This window comes from Amphiura filiformis, chromosome 6 (genome assembly GCF_039555335.1).
Source record: "Amphiura filiformis chromosome 6, Afil_fr2py, whole genome shotgun sequence".
NCBI lineage: Eukaryota > Metazoa > Echinodermata > Ophiuroidea > Amphilepidida > Amphiuridae > Amphiura > Amphiura filiformis.
Window position 1 is genome coordinate 13104828 of NC_092633.1, and position 12050 is coordinate 13116877.

The 12050-nt window shown below is 35.0% G+C and overlaps 1 protein-coding gene across 2 annotated transcripts in view; it reads right to left on the minus strand.

Annotated features, from left to right (window-relative positions):
• Nucleotides 1–5675: 5675 nt before the first annotated feature.
• The window catches only part of LOC140154993 (battenin-like), a 40375-nt gene continuing 34000 nt past the window's right edge, over nucleotides 5676–12050 (minus strand). Inside the window, exons 14-15 of one of the 2 annotated variants that reach the window (XM_072177660.1) lie at nucleotides 7891–8053; nucleotides 5676–6233 (exon numbers count right to left, since the gene is read on the minus strand). In XM_072177660.1, the coding sequence (XP_072033761.1) occupies nucleotides 6151–6233; nucleotides 7891–8053 (246 nt within the window). In that variant the 3' untranslated portion in view covers nucleotides 5676–6150. The remainder of the gene's footprint in view (nucleotides 6234–7890; nucleotides 8054–12050) is intronic. The other variant, XM_072177662.1, reaches the window with a different exon arrangement.

Sequence of the window (12050 nt, forward strand, 5' to 3'; positions counted from 1 at the left end):
TTCTGGTTGAAAATTGACTGAAAAAAACGTGAGGAATGAGCAATTTAGGCATCTTTTTAGAGCTGAAATTATCTATATAAATCAAGGGTCTTTCGGAGCTCTATTTTAGTCAAATTTGGGGGATCTTTTGGAGCTGCGAAATCCAAAAAGGGGGGTCTTTCTGGGGGAACATACCTGTATGGTCATTTGTGTTAAGTGCTGGTGCCCAAGGGGATAATTAAGAATTTAATACATTTCTTGAACTTTTTAACAGAAAACATGGCAGTGACGCCAACCAACACCGCGCACCGTCTGATACACAGGCCTGAATTGATCATATCACAGATAGCTCAAGAAACATGGGGGCCCGGTACACTAACAAAACATGAATTCCTCATTGAATTTTGTTCAAAAAAATTCTTCGGGTGGGTTTCTTGGTCATGATTCCTAAGCCACCAGGCTTAAGACCAATTAGTCCTATATACCACTGCTTACAATTTCACATCGTACATCACCTAGAAAGATAATCAATCAAATGGATTCACTTGGTGGGGCTAGCCTGATGGCTTAGGAAGAACGAGCACAAGCCAAGCTTCGCGAAATTGGTCCTTAGTGTCAAGACTGTACCCAAACATATCATGATATGGTGACACTTCCAAATGGCCAATAGGTTAGATAATGAAAACTGAAACTTTAAAGCCACATATTCGCTGGCGTAGTGCATGTAAGAGTATGACCATGCTTGGTCAACTGGCTCATGTGCTTTCTTTGTTACGAACCACTGATCAAAATGAACACAATACAAAGTCTATGACATATCATACAATTCAGATTAGGTGTATGAGCACAGGCTTGAACCAGTAACCAATGGTTTCTAACGTGCACTACGGCAGCGAATTGCAATTCACTGTTTCCCAGGACAATGGTCACAGAGTAGCACAGGTGCAAATTTCACCAAGAGCACAGGAATAGTCTTACAATTAGGGTCTGATTTTCCCCTACACCACCCAATATGCCCAACATTAGTAGGACTACAACTGGTCAGTTAAATTCACTTCTACACCTGTGATGCCTTTAGGCTGAGTTCACATAGGAGTTCACATAGGAGTACACTATTCGTGTATACATGTAGTATAGTATAGTGGGAATTGTGCGCATTCGATTTTAGTGCAGCGTTTACAGTCCTAATTTTAAAACTAAACCATACATGGGTAAATTAATTATTTTTTAAATGGATGCACATTATGACACCTCATTGAAAACAATGTAACCTCAAGAAGTAAAGTTACAAGCATTTGATTAGATGAAGGTTCAGTTTTAAAATTGGCAAACTGACCTATACACACCTGATCGAATAGCGTATAGCGAATACCGTATACTCTTATGTGAACTCAGCATTAAGGAAAAGTATAATTATTAATTTCATCTAACTTGAAAACAAACTATTACGAGAGAACAACATTTTCTTTGGCACTTTTTATTTTTTACTTCTCAACAGAAACAAATAAAATGCTGTAATATTGCTCCCAAAGATGAACTATATACAGCCTACAGGAAATAAACATTGTTTTTGAACAATAACAAAGTTTCAAACCTTTGTCTTTTTTTTATTCAATACTACTGAACACTTGACGGGAAATCAACTAGTCTTGTCTGACAAATCAAACGGCATAAGTTTCACTGAAACCATTGTAATTATATGCAAAATATTTAATATAAACCTCATGCAAAATATTTAATATAAACCTCTACTTAAAACAAACATGTTTTTGTTATGTTACAACTATTGCTGCATTCCTTCATACATATACAACTTAACAAAATAATTCAGCCATGTGCACTTGGTAATGACAAAATATAAAATGTTATGATTAATGATAACATGGTTGTTTAAGCTCATTTTATATAATGTAATAATTAAAACAATAATACAATTTCAGTCATTATACAATACTGTCATAAATTACTTAAATTCATGATTAGGCTAAATAAATAAAATATATATCAGCATTTTTTAATGCTTTCAATGATTTTAAATTTCTCCCCAAGTGAAGTCATTGGAGAGTTGAGTTATTGATATTACAGTACTTTATAGTCCAACCTCTTTTGGGATGATGATGGGACCAATCATTGGCCGGCTCAGTGAAAAATCTACAGGCTACATTGTGACAACCAAATATTATTCAATATTGAATAATAACATCGAAAGGTAGTTTTAAGTGCTATGGCTATTCCAGTTGAAATCCACACTACCCCTATTGAAGATTTTGGAAATATCTCCACGGGGAGTACGTTTTGCAAATGTAATTGGTCAGGGTTAAAACCCATACTCCCCCTGTATTATGGCTTTACCTATATCTACCACAACTGGAGTGAGTATTTCAAATGGAAATTACCCAATTGTCTATTCTATTCTATTCAAAAACTCATACTCCCTCCATTGGAGATTTTAGCTTAATCTTCCACAGGGGTAGTGTGGAATTTAAATACAATAGCCCTAATTAGAAGTCAAAGCATTGAAAACATGCTCTCCTATGAAGATCATTATAGCTTGATAACAGAGAGAGAGAGTACGGATAAGAGAGGTTGGACTGTTTAAACTTTGTTCAGCTCATAATATTGTGGATTGATACATAATTGGCATACAGTTGGTTGTACCACCTAATCCAAGTATGTGGGACTATAGTTTAATCAGATTGTAATCCGCTGGCCTTATAATATCGCGGATTAATATCAATATTTATTTTATTTTGACTTGAGAATTGTCTTGTGACATCTCACCAGAAGCATTACAAATTATTAATTGAATTCCTGTACATTGTCTACTTTCTTTAACACGCAATTCCTGCTGATTACGAGCTGATCAAATAATAGCGCATTTCTAAATGTACATAAACAGTAGTTTGGATTTTCTAGATGTGGACATAAACAAAACCACATAAATTTTCACTTATTACTAGCTGAACAAAGTATAGGAATGCCATCTTCAAAGCAACTGATAGGATAGGATATTGTAACTTGGGTACACTCAGGAGAGTATTTCTCAGGAATTGGCGTCACCTACAGTAAATGTCAGCTATAGAGGCCGTCAGCGTGACGTCATATGCCGCCATCTTGTGGGTACACGCTGTGATGGTCGTTCAATCTCCATGCATGAGCAGCAAACTCACTGCGTTGATGCGCGATAACAGCTGCGTGGCAAGCTGTGCCCTGCGCGTAGTGTCTGATGCATGAACACACAGATCATTTGTACCCACAAGATGGCGAAAGGCTGACGGCCTCTATTGCTTGTTATGAAGAAAGTCAATAACATATTTCTACATGACCACAATTTGCTGTAGAAGTAGTGATGTAACAGGATTAAGTACTATAATAATGGGTCAAAACAATATTTGAATGTACTGCACTGCACTATTAGCTGACGTAGTGCGTTAGAATATAACTGTTGCTAGGTCAACTGGCTCACACTTTCTTTATTCACGAACCACTGATCAAAATGATCACAACACAAGCTTATGGCATATCATAATTTGGAATAGGTGCATGAGCCCAGGCTTGAACCAGTAATGTGCACTATGGCAGCGAATAAGCAGGCTGCACTCATCACCTGCCATGTCTGTGTATGTGTTCAATCATAGATTGAATACAATACTGCTCTTTTCAAAGACCCTAATTGTACAGATGCGAGTGAAATGTACATGGACTCAGCATAATGTAAAATTTTTATAGAATTATTATCCAGGTCTTTATGCCTATTCTTTGATAATCTAAGGTGCGATGCAGAGATACAGTATAATGTCTAGTGCAGGGCAATACATTTTGACCCATTGTTATGGTAATTAATCCTGTTTCATCAGTACTTCTACAGCGAATACCCTTTGTCAAGTGCTGATTCTGCTACTGAATTGCTAGATAAAAACACTACAAGATAACATTATCATACTCCAATGTAGATCCTGTCAAATAAACCAACTGGAATGCGGACAGATCTCTAGTTCAATTCCACAACCATTTATACCTATCATCTGTTTTATTATTTTACAAATTATCCCATGGAAGCCTCCTGGTGGACAGAATTTTGTTTAAATGAGGATATTTTGACAGGCTCTATAATACAGACTTCTCTATTAATCCTTCACATAATATATCATCTAGTTTCAAATCATAAACATAATAATATAATTTATTATTTCAGTGTTTTAGCTACTTATATTTATTTTGCTTTTCTATTCTCAATTCATTTCAGTTTTTTTCTCATAAAACTTATAAGAGAAAAATATTTTTCTCAACACAAATCTAACTCAGTCAAGCAGTTTTCAAGCTGCAGCTTGATCTTACTCCCATCAAATTATTATATGATCTAACATGGCTAACTTATTCTGCAAACATGATGGTCACAAAAACGCTGACCAGAATCATGCATTTACAACATTATTCTTATTTACCTTCATCTAGTTTGGATTTCTTGGAAAAAGAAAAGGAAAAGGAATGCAAGATACATTTAATCTAATTTATTTGTTCTCTAGTGTCTTTGAAACATGAGGAAATTCTATGAGATACCGCTATGATTTATTTATTTATATATTTATTATTCTTAAACCTGGGACAAGCAATCAGTGACCAGCACTGTTCTCCCTTGCTGCCCAGGATGAAAAAAACCAGATTGTCTTTAAAAGACAAAGTTCACAGATCAAGTGTATAGCAATTTATTCTAACTTCTAACCCAATCTGCACTGATTTGACATTAAGTAAGTGATTTGAGGCACAATGATACCTGACTCTGGTCAACTACTGTATAGTACATGTATATCTCTCAGCTGAATATTATGCTAACACATTCCCTTCCACTACAAAAATGTGATACATGTACCATGTATATACATACCCTGTAATTTTATCAATCAGATGTTAGACATGCCAAAAAAAGGCCAGTTGATAATACTTTTCAAGCATTTGCACTGTATGCTTCAAGTTAAGTGGTCTGTCAGCAGCAAAACAAATATTAATAGGTATGTAGCAAAACAATTTTAAAAACATTATTAGACATGTAATATATTAATAGGCATGTTACTTCAATAAGTGGTGTTGAATCTAAGAAGGTATGTCTATTCTCAAAAATGTGATAACTTTGGTCCAACTGGTTATTCCTTCTCAAAAAGAAATAGTCAATTAAGATATGACTTATAAATCAATTAAGGGCTCATATTGAAATACCCTACCACGTTTTCACACAGAAAGAAGGCAGGATTCCCCTTGCTAAGCGCGCGCCTTAGGAAAGCTCGGTCAGGAAAGCGCGCTCCTAATTTAAGTGGCTACAAAATGTAATTGCAGTGTTATAATCACACAGGATTTTAACAAAAGAAGGCTAGCACAGGAAAGCTGCAGGATGGCGCACACCTTCCTGTGTAAGGGAATTTCAAAAGAGCCCTAACTTATGCTCTATCACATAATAAAATTGAAACACATTGATCCCAACTGGTCCAGGGCTATAGTTGCAGGACCAAAGTTATTTCCTTTTGTGAATACTTCCCAAAATTCATGTCATAACATCTAATTTCCCTTTTAGAGAGAATCCAAACATGTACACTATGTACAATAGCGCCTTCTGCCATAGAAGACCATTTCTAGGTATTTGGGTCTGACAGCATACAGAAACAAATGAACACATTTCATCATCTTGAGCAAAAAAATGTGTTTATGTCTTTCTTCTGACCATATCAAATTGATATAAAGCATCGCAAAGCATTTAAAATTTTGTCCTATATAAAAAGCGTAATGATTTATAGTGCGCTTCGCACAGGCACAATGCCTAGATATTGATCCACTAGCCTCAGCACACTTTCCACTATAGGGTTGGCCACACTCCTTCTGCCAGGTAAGAAAGCCTACTTACTCTAGCTATTGCTGTGTTACTCATTGTATACCTGGATGGAGAGACAATACAGGCAAAGCATTGTCGAGTATTGACCATATCACGTTAAGCAACAATTATAGTCGAGATCTTGCCACTATCCCATTGTGTCTTCACAGCCTAATTTAGACTCTGAAATTGTTACCTTTTCCAACCTTCTTCACAGTTCACACAATGCTCTGAAAGACTGTTGATGATCAAATTGGTCTCTTTGCAGCATGTGAGAAACACACTGCTGAATGTTTCTTTGGTATGTTACTTTACCACAATCCATGTGGTTTTGAGTCTGGTATAGTAACTGTGTTGAAAAGAATTGTCTGTAGAATGCAGCTCAATGATATACCTGTACAGGGATAATCATAACAATGGCTGATCAGTATCTATTGTATCATACAAGCCTACAAGTGAAACATTAAATACTAGTACTTCCAATCTGATTATTTTTTAATAGATCTTTTTTATCACGTCAGTTGGTATGTGCGTAGGTGATGAAAACAATAACTCTGTTATAGGGCTGGCTAAAATGACCCTAAAATATCACCAAAACCGAGAGCTTGAAAATCTGTTTTAAAACATTTTAAAACTATGTTTACATGATTTAAGGGGTACTACACCCTAGCCAAATTTGTGCCTATTTTTTGCATTTTCTCAAAAATTATAGCGCATTGGTGACAGGTAAGGTATGTATATTATAGGGGCAAGGACTACAACTACTGCACTGAAAATTCAGCAACTCAAGGCAAGCAGTTATTCAGTTATTGATTTATTGATCAAATATTGGTTTTCCCTCATTTTTGACTGTAACTCCACAACTGTTGTCTGTGCTGAAATAAAATTTCCAGTGCAGTAGTTGTAGTCCTTGCCCCTATAATATACACATCTTACTAGCGCTATAATTTTTGAGAAAAATGCAAAAATAGGCACAAAATTGGGCAGGGGTGTAGTACCCCCTTAAGCAAAAATGCAAATTCTGGGTAGGTCAGGCCCATAAAGCAGTGGGTTTTTTCTGTCGCCTTATGCATCATAACATTATAATATGGTTATTTTGGGAAACATGCGCAACATAAAAAGTTATCAAAACAAAACAGATTGAACACTCTTGGGATATTATAAATTCAATTAAGTCCCTGGAAGGAAAGCTGGGTTGAGAATGTTTTTTTTTTCAAGATGATTTTGTTTGTTTTTTGAAAAGGAGGATAAATATGTTATCGGTTTTAGCATCAATATGGTACTGTTAATTATTGCATGCTCAGAATTATTTAAGCTTGACCCACCAGAACCATAGGCCGAAGGCCTATGATATTGTGTACCCATTAGGACTAACATGCGGTGTCCTTGGGCAAGACACTTTATCTTGCTTGTTCCACTCCACCCAAGTTTAAAATGGGAGCTGTTAGCGGTAATCATACTGGCACCATTGTTGTTGGCAGCCACATGATGTGATATATCCTGGCGGCAGCGGAATTATAGTTTTAACAATTTGAATAGCAGCTATATAAATACTGATATTGATTTATTTTACTTAACCTGTTAGCTAAGTGACTTGCTCAGTCTCATTTAAAAACTTCTTATCTGAAGCCATGATGTCAATGCATTGAGGTCATTCAACAGAACTAGTAAGTTCTCTTGAACTATATATACAATACTCACATTTTGACCAATTATGATTCTCTTATTAAGAGCATCAGCATGCAATTTCATTTTTACACACAAGGCCACACACTAAGTGCTATATGTGACCATCCTCCACAACTGAGCCTGGATGTCGCCAGTGCCACTATTGAGATATGCTCCATTGAACTTAACAATAAACAATAGGAAACAAAGGATTTATTGACTGTTTTATTGATTTTTCACTACTTAAATGTCAAGTACTATAGACATGATATACATCATTTTAAAGCTAATTTCAAGCAGAATATTTTGGTTGAATATCTCAAAAATGATGATTGGCGACTTCAGGGCTCAGTTGTGCTGAGGGGTCACATATGTCAACTTACCAACTGTGATAAATATTGCAGTTATATTAACACACAGTTCTCTCTCTTCCTTGTATTTACTGTCAGTTTGGACCATGTAGAAAACATTGACGTAAACTGCTCCAGACAATAAGCCTACATAAATCATGTATGCTGGTAGAATGGAAACAGGTATAAACTTGTACTGTAACAGATAAAAAAACACATAATATAAGGGAATTAATATCATTAAAGAATGCCAAAATACAATGACTAAGTCCAAAAAGAGACGTTTGTCTTATAGACCTGCACAAGCATAGGTATGTGAAATCGGATTTGCCGCTTTTATTTAGTTGTCAAAATAAACAAAAATCTGTAAAAAAATTGGCAATTTGGCAAAAAATAAAATACAAGAAAGGAAAAGAAAAGAAAAAGGCTGAAAATATGCAATAAAAATAAATCGCGAAATGATTTTGTCAAAAATTGAAATATTTATAAGGTATATCAGGAGTCAGTTATGGGGGGAGGGGTATAAATTCCTGGTGTGCATCAGTGGCCTATAATTTACTGGGCCAATTGCATCCTTTGTGCACGAAAATGTGATAGTAAACACTAGTCCTAATCAAGGTTAAATTTGGGGTCAAAGGGCCAAAAAGAAGATTCACACTGCAATATTGGTTGAATTTCTACCTGATAAATCAAGATGGCCTGCCCATTAAGAGCCACTGGAAGCACTTTACCCTCCAGCTTAATATTATGATAATATATTAATTGATTTCTTGATTTCAACTTTGTGTCACTTTACTGCTTATTCAAAAAGTCAATTAGAAATAAACTTTTGATATGACCCAAGTATGATAGTGTACGCTTGCGTGACCAAATTTTCTTTAAACACCCCCTAGAAATGAGTTTTACCCTACCAGCAAATTTAGGCCCTTATTAAGGTAATTTAATATAAAATTAAATGAAAAAATGTACCCTTTTTGGACTCCTAATTTGCAAAAATTTTGAAAAGGTACCCTAAACAAGTTGTTCAGTTTCAGAAAACTACCCTTATTCTTGAAAATCAGTGTTTTTTAGACCCTAAATGTGTCACTCGCATAATTTCGGGCATAATTTGCCTTGCCTAAAAAACACCCCCTTTTCCTTGTTTTTTTTGTCACACATGCATACAGACCATTTGTGTGAGTGCTCCCCCCTCCCCGGGTAATATGATTTCTTTCATCAAGATCTTATGAACAAAATAACCAAAATGTATATACAACTGAAAAACAATGAAACATGTTGGATTTTCTATATATGATAAATAGAGTATCTCTATTAATATCTGGGATTTTCCCATTTACAGAAATAATATCTGTAAATAGAGCTCTGTGTGAATATCCAAATAGTCACAGACACTGAATTATATAGAAAACTTTTCTAGTTGGTATGTGTGCACCCATCGTACGGGAAAATATTGAATATGATCATTTCCGCATATTTGTCACTTTTATATTCATGAATGCTTCCCATGTGATTGATCATCTAGTTAATTCTTGACAATGTGATATTATTTCTTCTATTCTTAGTAACCAATGTTGCCATTTGTTTGCACAATTGGGCTCACTTGATTGTTTTTGTAGCAAAAATACAACTATGGCAACCTTGTTGGGAATTTATATTAAAGTGGAGTCTTGTGTTAAATATGAATCAAAAACTTCTTGTATGCGTCACTGCATTCTTAATTTCAATTCAATTTAATTCAATTCAAGAAACATTTTTTTACAACTTCAAATACATGATACAATGACAAATGACATAATTTGCATACAATACAAAATTGAATGTCACATTTTGTTTAAAACACCTGTACTTCACAAATTGAATTCACATCAACATTTTGCACTCCAAAATGACGAATCTCTTTAAAAGTGTTAATGACAGCCTGGTTCCAGGTAACAGTTCTAATTCTGCATACACTTTACATGTATCCTACTGGGAGCAAATTCTAACTGCAACACTCATTGCCTTGATAGCCATTGCTGGTATCATAGGCAACTCCATGATCATATTGGCAGTTTTATTTTCACGCAAACTACAAACATCTACCAATGCATTTGTTACCAGCCTAAGTGTAACTGATCTGACAACATCATTTTTCTTGATCTTTTTCATCATCATCATACTTGGAGAGGACAACTGGCCCATACCCCAGGCCTACTGGCTTTGTGAGCTAACTGGTTTCATAATCTATGCTTTTACAGGAACAAGTCTATACACCTTGGGTGCAATCGGCGTAAACCGACTAATATTGGTAACTAAACCACGACTCTACCCAAAGATATTCACATCATGGAAGCTTGCCGCTTGTGTAGCTATTCCTTGGTTAGTACCAGTGAGTAGTTTCCTTATAGCTCAGTACAACGGATTGCTTAAATTTGGTTATGATCCAGGAGATTTAGCATGTGCTGCCATTGACACACCAGAAAATGAACTCATGGTTTCTCTGGTAATCTTCCTTACTGGTTTCCCTATACCTTTATTTGTGATCATCACAACCTACACTTGGATTTTCATCTACTTGAAGAAACATTTTCATAAAAGGAAACAAACGATGCTATCTTCAAGGCATCACAAAGCAAGAAATTCTTTAGAGACAATCAGCTCTCAAATGGATGTCAGCAGAAAGCTATCCCCAACATCACTTTACCACATGGACAAAATAAGTCGAGACCAGATCAAAATCACAAAGAACCTTTTCCTGGTTGTGTGTTCCTTCTTGCTGTGTTTTCTACCATATTTTGCTATTTTATTCATCCCAAACAATCAACATGTGTTGTTTTACATTCGTGTGATAACATTATGCAACAGCGCCATCAACTTTGCTATTTATGCTCGTAAACATCCAGATTTCAAAGTGGTTCTGCGTCACATGTTAAGAGGATCGTATTCTAAAATTCCTGAACCTTCTAGACTTCTAAGGCAATTTCTGCCACAATGATACTAACTGCAAAATCTAGACACTAATCTAATATGTGACACAATCTGGTCCATGAGGCCAAAGACAGTAAATTTGAAATCAAGATAAAATGACAAGTATGGAGTAAAGATACAATAAAATGCATTAAATTGACATCACAAAATTTCACAACTTTAGAACCAAGTATGCTAGACCTTTGGTGTTTTCAGTATATGATAGCCTAATGTGTGTACTATAAGGTAATAATCATAGTAACTCAATTTTCAAAAATGCCTTCTTTGGCCTCCATGGACCAGATCGTGTCACATATGTGCCTGTATCAAGTGCACTAGCAGAAACTTATGCGACTTAGAACTTATTAAAAGTGCTAAACATCAAGAGCAATGATTATATATATTTTAAGTTATTTTGCCCTTTTCAAATACTATATTTTGCTGAAACTCCTTCAAATTTTTACATATGTTATTAAGATTACAGCAGTCAACAAAAAGTGTTAAAGGTTTGCAGAGTGAAAGTGGCAAGCTCAGATATTATCAGCTTTAATATTTAGTTGTATATATTGGGAAGGGAGGATAGAAATCAGGCCCAGGTACAAATCATGTAAGATTGACTAGTTTACTCTACCCCCACATATTATTTGTATGATTTTTCACTTTACAGAATTTGAACTTCTCAAAAATGTATAATTGTACACCATTTTGGTAATGGTAATATCTCAAAATCAACAAATTAATGACAAATTTATGCTAATGATCCTGTCCTTCGGTGCATGTTACTTCTACAGTTCTAGAGTGATATACTTAATACAAGTAGTTGGTGTTATTAAATATGGCGTATGTGAAAAATGTTGAGAAAAGAAGATTCTGAGAAAATTTGATCTGAGCTGTCATATTTCTATTTATGTACGATCTTGTAATATAGAATTAAAAAAAGAAATTCAAACCTCATATTTTTAGGATATTTGTAATGTTTACTCATGTTCCAAATTACACCAAAATGGAATTTGCAAAATTTGTTGTGTTTGTAGGTCAATAGAACAATTTGGACATAAAATTGTAATTAGAACTCCATGTTCAACAGCCTAAATAGCCAGTGGTGTTTCTTTCCTTTTACCTTGTTTTTTATTTTAGCTTTAAATGGACAGAAATTTTTCTCAACAGTTATTATTAATATTATTTCGGCGTTTTGGGTGAAGTTTAACAAAATTAAAATTTGATAATGAAGAATGAGGTGCCTACTA